Source organism: Dendropsophus ebraccatus, chromosome 7, assembly GCF_027789765.1.
Source record: "Dendropsophus ebraccatus isolate aDenEbr1 chromosome 7, aDenEbr1.pat, whole genome shotgun sequence".
Lineage (NCBI taxonomy): Eukaryota > Metazoa > Chordata > Amphibia > Anura > Hylidae > Dendropsophus > Dendropsophus ebraccatus.
Window position 1 is genome coordinate 121,267,509 of NC_091460.1, and position 20,756 is coordinate 121,288,264.

Below are 20,756 nucleotides of genomic sequence, written 5' to 3' on the forward strand. Positions count from 1 at the left end.
ATTCGGGTTTCATGAACCTTAATTTTTCTGTAAATTTACGCATCACTAGTAGTGATAAGCAAACATGTTCGGATGTTTGTATAAACATGACGCTTGTTGTTCTTGTTCGCCGATCACGAACAATTCACCGATCACGAACAGTTTGTTTGATGGTCAGAATGGTTATACACTTGCAAGTGTACACAACTGCGTAATTTGTTTTGTGCCTGATAATCTATGTACGCTTGTGCGTAACTCTAGACCAATACGTGCGCAATCTATACGGAACTGCATAACTTTTGCTTTGCGCCTGATAATCTGTACGCATTTGTGTAGACCAAAACGTCACTTCTATTATACATTTGTTATTTGCTCGTGAATGTTCGGTGAACACGAACCAATCTTTTTTGTAATGTATTTTTAGGAGGCTCTCTAGCATACCCCCTTAGAACGGTTAAATCATAACTCTTTAGTATTGCGTAGATCAATATATATTATCTTATAAAACAATATGGCGTTACTATGGTAGTGTATAAATGCAAACAATAATGGTAAATATATCAGGAAAATTTACCAAAGCGTGATATACGTAAGTAAATTTTACTGAAATATTTACCATTATTGTTTGCATTTATACACTACCATAGTAACGCCATATTGTTTCATAGGATAATATATATTGATCTACGCAATACTAAAGAGTTATGATTAAGCCTTTCTAAGGGGGTATGCTAGAGAGCCGACTAAAAATACATATATTTATTGGTTTTCCGGTGCCAACCAAGTAGTGCACTCGCAATACACCCACAATACCAATTGTACTACTAGGTAGAGTTCTTACTATCCAGACAATTTTTTTTTTATGTTCGTGTTCAGGATCCAAAATGAACATTTTGATGTTCGCTCAACACTAATCACTAGCTGATGAAATTCAGCTGTTGCTTGGGTACTGAATACCTACTTGGGTACCTGCTGGAAGAGAGGCAATCAGAGGTACTACAATCACAGTTTGGTCTTAAAACTATTTAGCTTAGGGCTACCTGGTGACTTTGACCATGACAAAAGTTGCCCATCCTAAGATTGCCATGGTGCTCTGTTTGCTTCACAGATAATGAAAATGAATGAGCTTGTGCTATTTGCAACTCTGAATATCTGGAAAAGCACACACTTTCTATATAAGTTTTATTGGCTGTTATTTTTGTCCCCCCTAGAAATTATATTTATAAATAATAATAATAATAATAATAATAAATATTTAACATTGTAGTAAAATGCTCTTTCTTCACACACAAAATCACCCACGTTAGAATATATAAAAGACCAGATAAAATGACATTCATTAAACTTTATTTACTTATTTATTGTTAACATAATACATACTCAAATAAGTATTGTAATTTGCATTCATTTCAGCATGTAGACATACAGCACCCAGTGAAAGAGCCGCATTAAAGTGCTTAACAGTGAACAGCCTCAAGTTTGCCAGTTAAATCCTAAAGTAAAACATGACGTTTTACAAGGCTTTGCATTTGTTACACTTCCTTGATTTTTATGCTCCTGTAACTTCAAAGTTACCATGTCACTGTAAGCCCAAACTTATTTTTATTAGTTAGAGCCTTTTTAATGATAATCTGTACTTTGAATTTAAATGGATGGATGAAATATAACTTCAAGTGTCTGATATGGCAGAAGATGGGAGCAGGTGAGTATAAATTCTTATATTCTTTTTAAGCCAGCTTTAGCCTGTAATTGAGACCTTTGTGGGGCTGGATAACCCTGTTAACGCTGGCTATAGAGCTCATGCAAACACAGTGGTATTTTGCGTGCCATTGTATGCAAGCAATGCATTTGGCTGAGAATACTATTGTCATACAAAGAAAATATAGAGAGAAATTATAAAAATAAAAAAAAATGCCTGTATACTGTACACAAATGTATAGCAATCTATTATGAGTTTATGCTGTAATTGATCTATAATATGCTTTAGTGTAGAGATGATCGAATTGCCCGCCTTAACAAAGTGAATTGCCTTGTTTGATCGGCAAGCAGCTTATCCGCCATCTGCCTTTCAACTCTGTTCCACTCCCTGATGCTCCTCCTCAGGGACCGGAAAAAGCTGGATACAGTCCTGGTAAACCTTTCCCAGTCTCCTAGGACTTTTCCCCCACACTTAGGCTGGAGCAGCAGGGAGCAGATCAAAAGAAGCTATTCACTTCATTTAGACAGGCGATTTGCTCATCACTAGTTAAGTACAATCAAATTACATAGCTAAATTACATAAATTACAATAAAATATCTATTTGGTTTTGTTTGTTTTTGTTTTGTTTTTCAAAATGTGCATGTTATTTCAATAGTTGATAAGAAAAAAGAAAGTTACAGGTTCTTTGTGCACTTTTTGTAAGAAGGTCCTTGCCAAAGGAAAAGAAAAGGGAATCTAATGTCTACAGTCATCTTAATGCTTCTATGATAGGAAGAGAAATTAGTTTCATAGAGTAGAACCATGGAAGATTTATTTGTTTTACGTATGTCAAAAAATATTTAGAACTGGGAGGATGGCTAAAATAAGACCTAAAATGCACCAGATTTAGTAATGGCTATTATTATTTTTTCAGATATTCATCTAAAATAAGCCAATAAAGAAGTGGCGTAAAGAAAAGTTTCTAGCATGTCTAGGAAGAGGCATAAATCTTATGGTATCATGTGTAACGCTGAACAGATCTGTCAAAATGTTCAGATTTGGCAATAATATTTGCTTTTGATTCACCATGGCTGCAGAGGTTAGATGCCGCCCAATTGCTGCCAGGACAACTTGGATACAGCCTATGGCCACATTCACATGCTGTAAGACAGCGGTCGTTCTGTGACACGGCCATGTCACAGAATGGCCGCTGTCTGTGAATTTTATCCCAGCCGATACCGTCCGGATGAACATAATTTCTTTGGAATTGGAATGCAAGCACATTCAGGTGTGCTCGCATTTCAATTAACCATTGTCTGAACTGTCAGTTTTGTGCGGCCGCTATTCAATGAATAGTGACTGCACAAAGTTGACACGTCAGGTGTTTTGTGCAGCCACAGGGAATCCCGGCCGGAGTGTATACAGTGTGCATACACTCCGGCTGGGATTTCATAGAGTTAAATGCAATCGGCCAATGTCATTAAATAACATCAGTTGTTGCAAACCTGCAACAACGGCCATTGTTTCATGAAAATATACGTTGTGTGAACGTGGCCTATGACTGTATTCATGTTTTTCAGGACTCCCTAAGGCAGCATCCATCTTCTGCAGCTGCAAGGAATCAAATGCAGAGCTTTCGGGTTTGAATAATGTTGCCCCACCTAAGCACCTTGACAGATCCGCTCAACCCCAATCATCTGGCATTGTGATAAACTTGACACATCTTCTACCTGTCTAGTCTAGTTTTTAACTGCAATAATAAATCTACCCCAATGTGAAGCATACGTGCCCTAAAATTAATTTCATAAAGAAATCAAGAAAAGGCTGATCATAACTAAGCAAAGTCCTTGACATTGTTAAAGACGAGAAATTAGCTCAATCACAGGCATTCAAAATAAAGAACAAAGACAACAAAGTTTTGATCTTACCCTGAATAAAAGCTCTTGACATTGAACAAATTTACAAAGCAGCACAGATCACACGTAAGCTTCAAAGAGAACTGAAAACGGATTTAAAGCAACACAACAAAGTTATGGTTAACTCTTTTTCATGACCTGTAGTCTTCTTGGCCTTAATGCTCAGAGCAACATTTTACCTTCTAAAGTCTAGCATTCTCAGGTGATTTTTTTTTTCATTATTTCTCCAAGTTTATCATATTGTATTTGCATTGGTAACAAAGTATATACTGCCTGCATATATTTCATGGCTTTTTCATATATTCCCTGTCATTTACAGTAGATATATATCTTCATTTCAGACCCTCAAAGGCTTCTTCCAAAACTTCACTCAACACTTTTTCCAATTCAGTTGTTAAAGCAAATACGTCAAATAACTTTTTTCTCCCATATATTACTTGCAGTGGTCCAGATAGTTGGAATATTGGGGAACATTTATTAAGTCCGGCGTTTTCTGCGCCTGGCTTAAAAATGTCCCTGCAGTGCCGACAGTACGCTGATTTATGTAGAGGCATACTGCCACTACATAAATCCCGTGCGCACAAGTGTGTGCACCGAGGGAGCTCTGAGCTGGCGTAGGTTTCCTTATCATTTTTTGGTGAGAAAAATGATAAATTAAGCGGACCCAGAGTTCCACCTACTCCACCCCCCCCCCCCCCGGCAAAGACAGCGTAAAACAGCTATATGTGAATATTTATTGGCAAAACGGCCATTTGAGAATAAATGTATTTACATCTGGCCATTTGACGCCTAAAAATACACCTTTTTTGATTGATAAATGTTCCCTATTGTGCTTAGTGCATCTATGTACCGAAAAGTCACAATTGTAATTTTTTCCCTTCTCCTTAAAAAGATCCTGTCCAAGCTTTTTACAATGTAAAGGTCATTACAGTGAAGAGTAAGGTATTAAAAGACACTAAAAAAATAACTTGTCTTGATTGACCTGAACCACTTTGAGACAGTATCAAAGGTCGAGAATCAATGGTTTTCTAATATGCCAATAAGTCTCAAGTGCCCATTGGAAGGGCATGATCACCATAGGCATTCACAACCTCATCTCCCAAACCTGTGCCTCCCCTTTGCCTTGATTGATACCCTTATAGAGAGCTGTTTTGGACAGCACAAGGAATGCTAGTCAATGGGTCTGTTGGGCACTTTAGGTGCCTGGCCATTTTTCTTTTTTTTCCATTGCACTGCTACTATGATGGGGCAGAACAATGGGAACAATGATGGCGGTATGATCCCAGCCTTTATATAGTTTAGGCTATGTTTCCACAACAGAGTCTTTTTGGACTGGCATTTTAGTGCCACAAGATGTCCGTCCATTGGTAATGACGTCCGCAAATAATCATCATGAGCATTATTTGCGGACGTCATTAACAATAGATGTCTATCTCCTGTTGTTAAATATCAGCAGGCCAAAGAGAAGGCCATCATTTTTCCATTGTGGGAGCATAGCCTTAAGATGTAATCGAAACAGTGTCAAGTGGGGTCCATTCAATGTAGGAGCTAAGATACTGTATGTGCAATAAATTAATATACTTTTGTTTTAACATGGGTCATTTACGTTAGACTCACCCTCGACATCTAAGTCTGATGGACTCTGCTTAACGCCGTGTGAACACAACCTTACTGTACCTTTTCACTATTTCTGAAATAGCTTAGACTTTCATATATAATTAAACACATCATACTTTGCTGTGTAATCAAATACTTGCACATTCATTGCGTTTCCACTCCAGTGAACCTGAGGACGTGTTTTCTTTGCTCGTATAGGCTAGAAAGAAGACATTTTCATTTTTGCATTAGAATGTTCAATATGTGCATACCATTACTGCAAGCTCTTTCTCTATGGTTGGTTACACGGAAAGAGTTTCCTAAGCTGCAGACACAAAGAGAAAAGGGTTGGTTTAGTTGCAGCTGACTTGCTGAGTACAATTGAGCTACCAGCTGGTTCTGCTGATGGAGGTTGGACTTCCCACAGAGAGAAGGGGAGAAATAGAAGCTTAGGTTGGTGTTGGGACTATGACCTATTATTATAGCTGTTGCAGAGACTCCTTACTTTTATATGAAAGTAATCCTAAACAATAGCTAATATTCTTCTATTTATTGTTGAGGAAGAAAGATTTTGTTCAGAATATTAGGTGATAACATGCATAGTATATAGTAAAGTAAACAGAATATTAGGTGATAACACGCATAGTACAGTAGTATATAGTACAGTAAACAGATTGTATACATATAAATATACAGAAAAATGAGAACTAAGAACTAAACACAAGAATCTTATCAATATGTTAAAATGAGAGCGTGTCTGTAATTTAGGCCGGTCGGCTGGCGAGTGCCTAGCATGAATATCCAGAATGATTCTATGTTTAAAGAGACCCTGTCAGTAGGTTTATGCTGTCCTGTCTCAGAGTAGCGTAAACTAGTAACAGAGAAGCTGAACAGAATGATGGATCACTTACATTGTTCTGTGCAGCTGATTCGGAGATATCCTCCTGAATAACATGGACAATAAGTAGTCCTCTCCATTATGTGCATGAGCCCAGTAGTCCTCAATATTCATGAGAAGCAGAAACCTCAACCAGCTGCTGATTGGCAGTTATTTATCCATTCTGTGTATAGGCAGTCAACTGTCAATCAGCAGCTAGAGGGTGGGGGAGGGGTGTGGCAAATATCTTATTCTCCTGCATATTAGGAGAACGGCTGAGCAGAATGATGTAAGTAATACACCGATCTGTTCAGCATTTCTGTCACTAGTTTATGCTGCCCTCATTTAAGGTACAATAAACCTGGAGACAGATTCCCTTTAAGAGCTTGTGTTTATAGCAACCTCCTCTTCTGGGCAAAAAAAAGTTTGACCTGCTTAAATACCTGTTTTGACTATGCCACTGCTTTATCCTGACACCATATTGATGCTCTTGTTGATAACCCGCCCTCACCTGCCTGTTTTGCACAATAATTCTATTTTCTCATTTGTATTTATGTTATTTTTTATGTTTATATGTTCTTCCAGCATTTGCATTATTTTCCTTACACATTCCAAAGCATACTGATTGGATAAGTTGGCAGTATGACTGGGAACCCCACTGTAGGTAATAAGCGATGAAAACAAGACAAGTACCGCCGAATACATAGCGCAAGCAATTATTATAATAGGATTTCTGAAGATTACAATCCTGCTTTTAAAGATGAGCGAACCGGGTTCGAGTCGATCCGAACCCGAACGTTCGGTATTTGATTAGCTGGGGCTGCTGAACTTGGATAAAGCTCTAAGGTTGTCTGGAAAACATGGATACAGCCAATGACTATTTCCACATAGCCTTAGGGCTTTATAACCAACTTCAGCAGCCACCACAAATCAAATGCCGAATGTTCGGGTTCGGATCGACTCGAGCATGCTCCAGGTTCGCTCATCTCTACCTGCTTTATTTATTTGTACAGTCACCATTTAGAATTTATCATTTTATATTGTCTTTTTTTTTCTAATAGGTGAAACATGGAAATTACGCTTTTGTATGGGATGCGGCAGTTCTGGAATATGTAGCTATAAATGATCAAGAATGTTCATTTTACACCATAGCAAACACAATTGCAGACAGAGGCTATGGAATAGCACTGCAACACGGCAGCCCTTATAGGGATATTTTCTCCCAAAGGTAAGTTTCCATAATTTATCAAAAAATATACAGAATTGAAGAAAATGAAAGGATAACCGCTGTGATTTTTTGTCACAACTTCAAAGAGTAGAGAGGCGTTGAAGTGAAACCGGGGCAGGTAGCAATTCCTAAACGCCTTGAAAGTTTTTATTAGTTACTGAAGCAATGAGTATTATTCCACTTCAGGCATTGTGCTTTCTTTGGAATAGTTCCTCAGCTATAAGCGTGCATGCTCCTGGGTTGCTGTATGTTGTCATGGTAGAGTCCAATTAAAAGTTTCCTATCGCTCTCCAGAAATGTGTGAAATTTTATGACACACTTGTAAATGGAAACCAGCAGCAGTGCTTCTAAGAGTTTCTGCTCCACTACAGTGTATTACATTGTTACAGATACAGTAGAAGAATGCTAACTGCAAAATGGGGATCTGAATCCAGGAATTAGAACATCCGCATTCACCGATTATTACAATGGACTTTTTTTTTTTTCTTTGATGAACATGGATGGGTGGTTGCTAAGGAAACTGCTAATGTTAAAAAATGATCCTGGCTTCAGAAGCTTTCATTTACTTAACAGAAGAGAAATATGTTACGGGTTTACACCTCAGCTTCATGTTGCATAATCCCTGTCCAAATGAAACAACAATGAAAGCTATTAATTACAACCATTGCATTTGTATTATCACATCAGTAATTTATTTTGTTGTATTGTAAACAATTGTTTTATTTGTACTATAATAACCAATATGCAATTATTTGAAGCTGAGACTTCAGATTTTTATTTTATGGATTTGCTATGTCTGGTTTGCCCTCAATCTAACATAGTTAGGCTCTGTTCAGACTACGTATGAGACCGGCCGCATCAGAGCACCCGCATCAGAACTCCCCACTGCACACTATGGAGTGCGCGTCCGAAGCTGCTCGCTCCATAGTGTGCACTGACAGGGTTTTCTGCGGCTGCTATTCAATGAATATTGGCCGCAGAAAACTGACATTTTCTACGGCGCCTCTAGTGATTCCGGCCACAGTGTATACCGTGTGTATACACTCCGGCTGGGATTCCCTCGGCCTACAGCACAACTTAGGTGCCATACCAATCACGGCTGTTGCAACAACGGCCGTGATTAGTACGGGACTTACATTGTGTGAACATGACCTAACAGTGCATAGGTCCTTGAACCCAAAGTTTAAAGGATTTGTCTATACATTTCATGCAGTATGCTTACCTCTCCACGCTCCCCTGCTGCAGTGTTTCCCATGCAAACGCTCCACTTCTATGATGGACCTTTCTCGAGAGTTACAACCCACTCAGCCAGTCACAGGCTGCAGTGCTGTCCCGTCTCAGTCAGTGATTGGCTTTCTGGAGATTTGTTGTCTGGGCACTTAATGGTACTAGCGTTGCTACAAACGATCAATACTTTGCTCATGTAAAAGTGAAAGCAATGAGCCTAGGAGTAGGAAAATCCCGGATCTTTGGCTGATCGCATCCTTATCAGCCACACATCTTCCCGTGTAAATAGGAGATATGTGGCCGATAGTCAAGGGAAACTGACAGTGAAGCATCTGCAGCCGCCGGGGACACTGGAGACTCTGCCAGCAGGACACCGGGGGAACAGGGACAGGAAAGCATAGGATGTTTATTATTTTATTTAGTTATTAACTAGTTAATAGTTATTAACTATTATTAACAGAAATTTCTTACACCAGATAACCCCTTTAAAGGAAAAGACATGGCTTATTTCTTCCAGAAACAGCACCACTCTTGTCTTCTTGTGTGTTGTATTGCAGCTCAGGTCCACTGAAATGAATGAAGGTGAATTGCAATACCACACACAACCCAAAGACAGGTGTGCTGCTGTTTAATTCTTTTAACTCTGGATGAACTCTTTGAGGGGAGAAACTATACACATATGGTCACTCTACCAGCATTAAATTAGGACCTATCTGTAAAGATTTTTAATGTTTGCTGTTCTTATCATAAGACATTATGTGAAATAGAAGTTTTATGTTTTCTATCAGGCTTCAGGCTGATAGAAAAGTCAGGCTTCACAGTGCTTTAAGTCTTGCAACTTTCTTGAAAATGCCATTTTTGCCCTCTCTCTTTCTTGTACTATTGACCTTAGCTAAGGTCTCCAGTTGTTCAGGTGTTCTTTTGGGATATAGTTCTTGATGAGTTGAGTCTGTAAGGCCGGACACTCCTGGGAAGGTTCACCACTGCGCCAAGTCTTTTCTATTTAGAGATATATTTTTTGGTTTAATTCAACAGACTTTTTCCGATAGTAAGCTATATTTCCTCAAAAATAAAACTATATACAAACTCTGTAAATATATAATGTTAAACTATGCAAAACTTTTTTAGCAGAGCTAAGGCTATGTTCACACAACATAAATTTTCTATTAAAGGGGTTATCCAGCAAAAATCTTTTTCTTCAAAATCAACTGGTGTGAGAAAGTTATATATATTTGTAATTTACTTCTATTAAAATATCTCAAGTCTTCCCATACTTATTAGCTACTATATGTCATGCAGTAAATGTTGTTTTGTTTTCTGTCTGACACAGTGCTCTCTGCTGACATCTCTGGCTGAGACAGGAACTGTCCAGAGCAGGAGAGGTTTTCTATGGGGATTCATATAAAACTGAGACAGAGTTCCTGTCTCGGCCAGAGATGTCGGCAGAGAGCACTGTGTCAGACTGAAAATAAAACAACACTTCCTGCATGGAGTATAGTAGCTAATATGTATGAAAAAACTTGAGATTTTTTAATAGAAGTAAATTACAAATCTGTATAACTTTCTGATATCAGCCAATTTGCAACAAAGGCAGTGATTAATAGAAAATTTATGTTGCACTGCAGTCAATGGAATCCTAGTGGCTGCATGAAAACTGATATGTCAGTTTTTTGCGGCCACTACTTATTGAATAGTGGCCGCACAACACTGACAGCTCACACAATGGAAAGTGTGGCTCTGGCCACACTTTCCATTGTGTGCTATGGGGAATTGGGATGCAGGAACACACGGATGCACCCGCATCCTAATCCAGCACAAATGAAGTTCATCCAGCCGGTACTGCAGTACCAGCCTGGATGATCTTCACTGACACCGGCCATTCTGTGACACTGACAGGTCACAGAACGACCGGTGTCTTAAAGCATGTGAACCCGGCCTTAAACTGTATGTGATCACAGAGCTTAAACTGTATGTGATCGCAGGAACCTATTTGACAAACAGAGTATTTTGAAGACCAAAATTGTTACCTATATCAACAGCATAGCCTGCCTTTGGATCCCTGATGCAGAATTTGAAACCCGAGACCCTTGTTGTTTTATGGTACTGCTATGAAGACATTGAATAATATAGGCTTCTGAGTACACAGGCTGATTATATGCCAGGAGCATTGCTAGAAACACTCCTGCGGGGGATACTTGGCCCATGTAAAAGTGTAGAGGAGTAGGAAAACTCCCAATACTGGGCTGGTCACATATTTTGGGCAAACCTTAAAATTTATCATCGGCAATATGATCACAGATTACACACATTTTGCAAGGGAGAAATTGCAAGCGGAAAAAGTGGGGTGAAAAAAATAAATCACAATTCCATCCCATGTTTGCCGTGTGATCAGAAACAGTTCACAACATCTTTTTTAAGTTAAAAAAATAGCAGCTGTTAATAATTATTAATTGCCGTTATAAAAAAAAAAAAAAAGCTGCAGGTTTTTTTTGTTTGTTTTTTACTAAAGAGACTTTAGTATTCTTCGACAATGATTTTCCACAAGTTTAGGCTGTCACGTTAAAAAAATATATATCTGCATTTAAAACCTCTCTGGGCGCTGGCTATTCAGTCATTTCCCCTATTATCACTGCTATTACCATAAAAGTACAGCAAAGTAAAATGATTTCTTAAAGCTGTGTCATTTTGACAGGTTGACCGCAGAAAATGCACGTTGACCACATTGTTTAAATATACCCTTAAAATACAACTGTAAAAGTAGAAGAAGAGCGCATAGTCAATTTTCCAGACATTTTCACCTAATGGATTGTAGACAGTCCATCTACTGCTTATTAGAAATGCTTATGCATTTAGAGGCATTTTAAATGCTATTATAAATAATTGCTTCCCTGTGTTAGGCTGACAATACCTCATTTAGTAGGTAAATAACCTTCAGAAATATACAATGTTATTATTGACTCTACAAAAGATATTATTCGTATAATGCACAATGATAGTAATAGTTTGTTACCTGGAAAAAAAAGGAGGCGATTTAGTCATTTTCTGCTCAACTAACATGAGTTATTAGATATTGTCACTCCAATGGCTGTGACTTTGAATAGGCAAACCATTCATTACCTTGGCCATGTCGCTTTATCTCTCAGAGCAGCAGGAGACACAAAATTCATTGCAAGGCCTATTTGTGGCTTCTATATCCTGTGCCCAGCTCTGCATATATCACAGCTTCATATGCAGCATCGCATCAGTGTAGATTCATAAAAAATTATAAAACTCCTCAACATGAAATATTGATGGCTTCGTACTTTACGGGGAAGATGTATTATTGACTGCTGCGTAGGACTGATATGGAATATAGTGGAGTATTCATAGCAGAAATTCAATGTACTTGCTGTATGAAACTTGGTGTTGACCTGTCTTGGAAATTTTTGCATGCCATACTTTGGTCTCTGTGTAGGTTATCAATACTGAAAGACAACCATAAATGGCAGCCATTAGTTTCATAGGTATTTTCTCTTAGATTTCCCTAATTTGTGAATGCACTTCTTGTCAAAGAACCCCCTGTAATATCCATTATACATTAACAGCAGCCTGCTAAGTACCCATATGGTATTTTTATATAACACTGATTTTATACCCTTATTTCTCTTCCCTCATATCTGTCTTCTATCCTACGCTCTGCTAATGACCTACGCCTCCTAACATCCTCCTTAATCTGAGCTTCTCACTCCCGTCTTCAGGACTTTACTCGAGCTGCACCATATTTATGAAATGCATTACCTAAGAATGTCCGACTCCTCACCAATACCCAACGTTTCAAACAGCCATCAAAACTCATCTTTTTGAACAGGTCTATGAGGTTCCCTAATTTGGTCAACACCCCCCCAAGATGGGATATTGCTGTGGCCAGTGATTGGCTGAACAGGCTGTCACTCCTAGGACAAGTTTGTCCTGGGAGGCAGCTGTGATCATTGGGGGAGACCAGAGACCTGTAGGAGGACGTTGGGGAAGCACGGACAGGTAAGTAGTGGTGAGCAAGCTTTACGAACCGCACTAAAACAGCTAAATTCCTGCAACGATTATTTGATTTTGTGTGGTTGTTTAACCCCTTCATGACCGAGGTCATTGATGCCCGGATGTCCGGGTCAAATTAATGCAATGTTCCTCCCCGCCTTCCATGAGCCATAGCGTTTTTATTTTTCCACCAACAGGGCTGGTTGGGGTGTCATTTTTTGTGCCATGATCTCTAGTTTTTATTAATATCATATTGGTTTAACAGAAAAATTTTGATCGCTTTTTATAAAAAAAAAAAAATCTGATATAAATTTTTGAAAAATCAGCAATCCTGGCGTTTTGTTTTGTTTTGTTTTTTTCATTTATGCCGTTCACTGTGTGGGAACAATAATGTAATCTTCTAATAGATCGGACAATTCTGCATGCTAAGATATGTTTATTTATAGATTTTTACATATTTTTATTTTTGTAATGGGCATTGAGGTATATTAACACTTTTATAGGGGGTTATAAGGGTTTTTTTAATACTTAAAAAAAAATTATTTCACTTTTATTCACTGTAAAACATGCAATCATTTGATTGCATATACTGATCTATGCTATGCCATTGCATAGCATAGATCATTGCTATCGGAGATCTGTGCATAGAACCTGCCTGAGAGCTGCCTGTCATTATCCCCAACCCCATACACACTGATGTGTGCAGGACCACTCACACTGCAGCGGTCCCGCACATATCAAAAGCCCCTGAAATCAGGAACATCACAGGGCATGTGTGGCAAGAACGTATATATATATATATATATAGTTATAGCTGACGTGAATAGGTTAAGTTTGGTTTAGAACAAACTTGAACTTTGCTTCAAAGTTTGTCGAACCTGTCAAAGCAAACTTTTAAAAAGTTTGCTCATCGCTAGTCATCATGTAAAATACCTAATAGCTTATCAATATTTAAAGAATTCACACCAACATTCGACTCTACATTTTCTATTTTAAAGCAGAATAAAAATTTTCTAGCAAACATATGGCTGTTTCTAATTTGTTACCTTAATTGCTCCTTAATTGGTGTATTTTTGGCTTTTTTTTTATACATGTGATCTTGCACAGAATCTCTACAGATCTATTCATTTATGTTAGAACAAATGTTCCAACACGGTAGATGTTTACATTTTTATTTTTAACATTTTTATCCTCTCTCTCAAAAACACTGTTAGTTTCCTTGCTGTAAATAGCAGCTGTAATTTTTACCTAGCTTCGGTACTGTTGAGGTGCCATGCCAGGAGCTCCCGCAGTTTAAGAGAATCTACAACCGCCCACACTGCAATAACTTCTTATTTCGATACTGATAATTAGATACAAATTATTACAGCCCCGGCAGGCAGATGAATGTATGTATGGTAACTGACTGGAAGCATAGAAGTAGAAAAGATTGTCAACAGAAAAAGACCACCTAGTCCATCGTGACTGGAAACATAGAAGATTGTCGGCATAAAAAGACCACCTAGCCAAAACTTGTGGAGACTTCAAGGCTCTTTCTGCTTCATTGAGAATTCCCAGTGATGCAGGAATGACCATTCAGTCTCTACATATCTTCATGATGGACTCCCCTTAAGTATAACCAGTATACTTTTGACCTACATCAAAGTCTCTTACTAGCCAAGAAACACCCTGCTCTGCACTGATGAAGGGACAATAACCCCCAAAACCACTGTCTGTAGTCTTTCCTTTTGTAGAGATTTTTGGCTTGGCATATTTCCACAGTCAGACTCCTAGACGGAGTGAAACACAGACTTGAAGGAACACCACTTTGCCTAAGTGGTGTAAAAGATATTTTATATGACAGTAAGTCGATAGGCAACAAAGAAACTGGGTAGCCAGACAACTCCTAGTCTGGCGGAAATTGATGTTCCTTATTTTCTGTACCTAGCTAGGACCCCTGGTAAGTGACCACTCTCACCTTTCTCTCTCGAGAAAACCAATTTCATATTAGTTTGCATGTGGGTTTTTTTGTGTGTGTTTTCTTTTATAAGATGCACAACAGGCATATATAGACATGAGGACAAGTTGACCTCTAACTTTAGGCGGCCATGTACTACATATAAATTAAATTTTTCTGCCCACACAGTAGCTACCTCTTAAGTGGTGTACAGATACGTTACTGCAGTGACCATAGTAAAATGAGTAACATTCATGGCTAGAGCCATGGGTTTCTGCTAGTATATTTAGTTCCTTTTAATTGCTTTGTTCATATATTATGTTAGGATAATAGCCTTTTATAACAATACTTGTGAGTGCTGTTTTTGCCAGGGCACTATATGGGTTCTACACATGCACCTGCTTTTACTGAAACTAATGCAAATGATTTGAATTACTGTAAAACATTTTGCATATTAAAATGGAATTCCTGTTGCGGGCATAGAATTCTATTTCTATAAATATTTCTATGATTAGGAAAGTCATTTAGGATAATGGAATATAACATTTCTTTGTGTTTCTCCTTAGTTCCCTATTGGAAGAGTAACAATATAAATCATACAGTATACATGCAGCCAAAAATCACTATACATTTTTGACAGTATTTAAAAGGTTTTTGGGCCTGCTGTTTCTGCTACTAAAGGAATTTTGAGATTGCTAACAATATTACAGTACGTCCTGCTGAGTCAGTGTTGTTCGGCATTTTATTGTAAAGACAGTTTACAGTGTTCAAATAAGAAATATGGAACGTCAAAGATGGATGATTGCTGCCAGGCTTAACATTTAGGCCTAACAAGGCTCTTGTGACAAATAACTCAATAGTTACGGAACTAAAACGCCAGCAAGAAGTGCAATAAAATGTATGTCAAACTAGATTTGTAGTTTGACTAAATGCATAAAATCTTATGTAGTCTGTACTTGGTGAAAAGATATTCCATGCAATAATTGAAGGATTTTAGTCTGACTCGTGTTGGTTTTGTGAGGGAATTATACATTCTTTTTGTAACTTGAGTTACTTGGGCCCACCAAAGCAAATGATTCTTAAAAGCTCTAGCCTTCCATCTATACACGACTTATGCACATCCAAATTTAGAGCGTTTATTCGGGGACCAGAAAAGGTCCCACTTGTTCCAGTTCCAAGCCCTCTACTTTGTCCCCCTGACCGTATCGGAAGAATACCTTCTAAGATGAGATGGGGCAGGTGCATGTCATGAGTATTGCGTGGTTGCACCTGCACGGAATGTTCAATAGCTGTTCAGTGTTACCGATGTGGCTGTGTCATTGGGCAGCTATTAGACATTGCATGGGGGTGTGGTTTTACCTGCATGCAATGCTTGCAGCATGTACCAGCTAAAGGTCCTTTTAAACGAAAAGAATTCTTTGCCATGGGTACTGCAAACAAGCGCTGGTCAGTGGCTTAACATGGCACGAGCAAGAGCTGCTTGAATGATCCATGTATTGTTCGTGCAGCCCTGACAACTGACAGCACAGATATGTATATATCTGTGGTGTCAGATTCGAGATCCCAAACAGTGTATACTTACCATCTGCTCTGCTGTGATCCAATATGTCTCTCCAGTCCTCCAGCTGCTGGCTATATCTTCACATCCTGCCTCCTCTGGCTGTCCATCATTCTGGAGGAGGCATGACCTAAAGATACAGACGGCGAGCGGAGGACTAGAGAGAAATGCCGGATCATAAGCAGATATGAAAACTGACAACGCAGATATATACATATCTGTGCTGTCAGTATACTTTTTTTGTTATTGGCTGCACGTAGCCCTGTTTATACAGTAAATAAGTGTTTGCAACTATAAAGTTTGCTCTAAAGACCTGATCAGCCTCCTTGGCTCATCACTGTGATTTTTACACAGGCCGATTATCGACCACAGGGCCGGTTCTAGCAACTCTCCTGGCGATAATCGGCCCATGTAAAAGGCCCTTGTTTCTGTAAACTTTAAAGGGGTTAAGCTCCATTTACTCTAATGGAACTGAGTTTCAAAACCACACCCAAACTGGAGACAACAGTAGGGGGAAAGTGGCCATGTTTTTGTTGCGCTGGATAACCCCTTTAAGCAGACTTGTGGAAACAGCCATAGGCTATGTTCCAACTAAGTAAAAATACTGGTGGTAGGTGGACATCTTTTTAACTAGACGGCCACTAGTAATGATCATGATTTTGTAACATAGACAACTGCTCTTTCCCAATATGTTTATTTTAACGGTTAGATATAGCTAGTCATCATGATTCTGAGTATACCTTTTTATTGTCTCTATACACCTTTCCAGAGCTGAAATCTAAGATTATTTTTATTAACATGTAAATAAGGTTCAAATCCCAGAGGCCATTCCCTCAGCCTGGCAGAAGCCCCCTGTTTCCTGCTGACAGGTCGGCTTTATTATAATAATTTTTTTCTGGTTAGCTGGCTAGGATACTTTTTAAATCAGGTTTAATACCACATTACTGTTTTATGTAAATAGGCATGCTGGTAATATATGCACCTGTAGTATATATAGTACATATTTATAAGACCCTTAAAATATTTTGTGCATTCTACTCTCAAACTTGTCTATTAGTTTATTCCATATTGTGCTTTTGCTATGTGAATCAGATATGACTTAAGAAAAATAAACCGTTTCACTCAATATGAAATCAGAATACTGGAACCAACCTATCGTGAAATAAAAAATAATAAAAAAAAAACATCTGTACAACTGTGAAGCACTTATTCCTTACATATTATAGATGTTGTTTTATTTCTAAATCAGTGTTTATGCCCATGGCATTGCCCATATGTCATGGAAATTAACCTATGAAGAAAATCAGTCAACCATGCTCTGGAGATTGAAAAGTAGAATTTGCAGGTTTTTCCCCTGCAAGCATATCATGGTTTAATAAATAAGCCCTGAGTAAAGGATGAACTTTTGTACCAATGTATGTGTTAGAAGTAATTTTCCTCCTTGTGATGTCACACACGAAGCATTCATACTCCATCGGTTCCTGCAGACCCATTCGAAAACCAAAATCAAAATGTTTAATTCATGTAAGAAATACGCAGTGCACTAAATCAGTTTATTATACTAGCATAGGATAAGGATCATGATCATTATTTACGGCCGTCCTTATATAGTTTTTCACATAATAAAAACGGTGTGTGAACATAACCTAATCATGTAAATCAATGTGTAGTTAACCCCTTGCTGCAAAATGACGTTTGGGGAACGTCATGTAAAGTAGGTAGTTAATGCAACATGACGTTCCCCAAACGTCATGTTGTTCCTGCCTCCCCCCGCTGTCGGTAAGTGAGATCGGGCAGCGGGAGGAGGCAGTATCACACCACATCCTCCCGCTGCCTCTGCCCGGAGGGAAGCCGCGATCCCCCCGGGCAGTTAACCCCATAAACGCCGCGGTCGATGCGACCGCGCCGTCTATGGGGGATATGTCATGTTTGACGTTAATCGGGCGGCGGGAGGAGGCTGCAGCACGTTGCCTCCTCCCGCCGCCACTGTCACTGTGTCCCCCGGCCCCCCTGCCCCCGGCTCCTGTACCGGAGATCGCCGCTATCAACGTTATAACGGCAATCTCCGGTACCGGCGCCGCCGACAGTTTTAATCTCCCCCCACCGTGAATCCACGGTGGGGGAAGATGAAAATGTAATAATCAGACCCCAGATCAGCCCCCCTAGTGCCCCGATCACTAACCCGCTCCCTCCCCGGGCGGCTATCAAATCCAAGATGGCCGCCCTCATCCCTGCGAACAAACGATGTTTGTTCGCAGGGATGGAAATGAAAAAATTATCAAAGCCCCATGCTCTCCGCCACCGGAGGTAGCGGAGAGCATGGGGCAGTGATCGGGGACCCCCCTGTGGGGTCCCGGAACAGGCGATCGGCGGTATATACTATATACCGCTGATCGCCTGTTCCCAGTGCTGCCGGCACTTTTTATCCCCTGTCACCATAAATCATTAGTGACAGGGGATAAAAAATGTTACAGTGTTGCCCCCCAAGTCGCCCCCCCACCCCCACCCCCAGTCACCCCCATCCCCCAGTCACCCGCCCTTCCCCATATACTCACCGGATCCACGGAGGTTCGTCCTCCTCGACGTACTGACTGCTTCTGATGTGCGCATGCGCGCCAGAAGCAGCCAGCTCTGAAAATTTAAAGTGACAGAGACCAATTTGGTCTCTGTCACTACAGTAAACTATGATTACTGTGATAGAAAATATCACAGTAATCATAGTAATACGGTGAAAATGAATGGATAAAGTACAAAAAGTGAAAAACACACAAAAAAATAAAACACACACTTTTTATTATAGTAATAATTGCAGTTTACTCCCAAATTACCCCTAACCCCCCCAGATTACCCGTAACCACCGCACGTTGCCCATAACCGCCCCAGGTTGTCCGTAATCACGCCAGATTGCACGTAACCACCGCACGTTGCCGTAACAACCGCACATTGCCCCTAACCCCCCCAGATTACCCGTAACCACCGCACGTTGCCCATAACCGCCCCAGGTTGTCCGTAATCACGCCAGATTGCACGTAACCACCGCACGTTGCCGTAACAACCGCACATTGCCCGTAACCACCGCACGTTGCCCGTAACAACCGCACATTGTCCATAACCACCACACGTTGCCCGTAACCACCGCACGTTGCCCGTAATCACGCCAGATTGCCCGTAACAACCGCACGTTGCCCCCAACCACCGCACGTTGGCCCTAACCGCCCCAGGTTGCATGTAATCACAACAGATTAACCGTAACCACCCCAGGTTGCCCGTAATCACGCCAGATTACATGTAACCACCGCACATTGCCCGTAACCACCGCACGTGGCCCGTAATCACGCCAGATTGCACGTAACCACAGCACGTTGCCTGTAACAACTGCACGTTGCCAGTAATCACCGCACGTTGCCCCTAACCGCCCCAGGTTGCCTGTAATCACACCAGATTACCCGTAACCTCCCCAGGTTGCCCATAATCACGCCAGATTACACGTAACCACCGCACGTTGCCTGTAACCACCGCACGTTGCCCGTAATCACGCCAGATTGCACGTAACCACCGCACATTGCCCGTAACAACCGCACGTTGCCTGTAACCACCGCACGTTGTCCCTAACCGCCCCAGGTTGCCTGTAATCACACCAGATTACCCGTAACCACCCCAGGTTGCCCATAATCACACCAGATTACACGTAACCACTGCACATTGCCCGTAACCACCGCACGTTGCCCGTAACCACCGCACGTTGCCCGTAACCACCGCACATTGCACGTAATCACGTCAGATTGCACGTAACCACCGCATATTGCCCGTAACAACCGCACGTTGCCTGTAACCACCGCACGTTGCCCCTAACCGCCCCAGGTTGCCTGTAATCACACCAGATTACCCGTAACCACGCCAGATTACATGTAACCACTGCACGTTGCCCGTAACCACCGCACATTGCCCGTAACCACCGCACGTTTCCCGTGATCACGCCAGATTGCACGTAATCACGCAAGATTGCACGTAACCACCGCACGTTGCCCTTAACTGCCCCAGGTTGCCTGTAATCACACCAGATTACCCGTAGCCACCGCACGTTGCCCCTAACCGCCCCAGGTTGCCCGTAATCACGCCAGATTACACGTAACCACCGCACGTTGCCACTGACCACCGCACGTTGCCACTGACCACCGCACGTTGCCACTGACCACCACACATTGCCACTGACGGCCGCACGTTGCCACTGACCACCACACATTGCCACTAACCACCGCACGTTGCCTCTAACCACCGCACACTGCCTCTAACCACCCCAAATTGCCAAAGACCCCCTCCAGATTGCCGTAACCAACCCAAATTACATATAAGCACTTCAGTTTATCCGTAAGCAACCCAGATTGTCCGTAACCACCCCACGTTGGCCGTAACCAAAGCAGGTTACCTGTAACCACCCCAGATTGTCTGTAACCACCGCAGATTACCCGTAACCACCTCCAGATAACCCGTAACCACCCCACATTACCTCTAATCTAATTTTTTTTTATTGTATTTTAGTAACTGCGCTATTCTAATAACTGTTTTTAGCTGCGGTTTTGCTCCAGCAAATTGGCGCTCCCTTCCTTCTGAGCCGCGCTGTGTGCCCATACAGGGGTTTATGCCCACATATGGGGTACCGTTCTACTTAGGAGAACCTGTGTTACAGATTTTGGGGTACATTTTTTCTCTTGTTCCTCATGAAATTTAGAAATTTTCAACTAAAGGAACA

The 20,756-nt window shown here is 40.7% G+C and overlaps 1 protein-coding gene across 1 annotated transcript in view; it reads left to right on the forward strand.

The window, feature by feature from the left end:
• GRID2 (glutamate ionotropic receptor delta type subunit 2) overlaps nt 1-20,756 on the forward strand; it is a 797,500-nt gene that overhangs the window by 705,826 nt on the left and 70,918 nt on the right. The window contains exon 14 of the mRNA XM_069976784.1: nt 7,108-7,274. Within this exon, the coding sequence (XP_069832885.1) occupies nt 7,108-7,274 (167 nt within the window). The remainder of the gene's footprint in view (nt 1-7,107; nt 7,275-20,756) is intronic.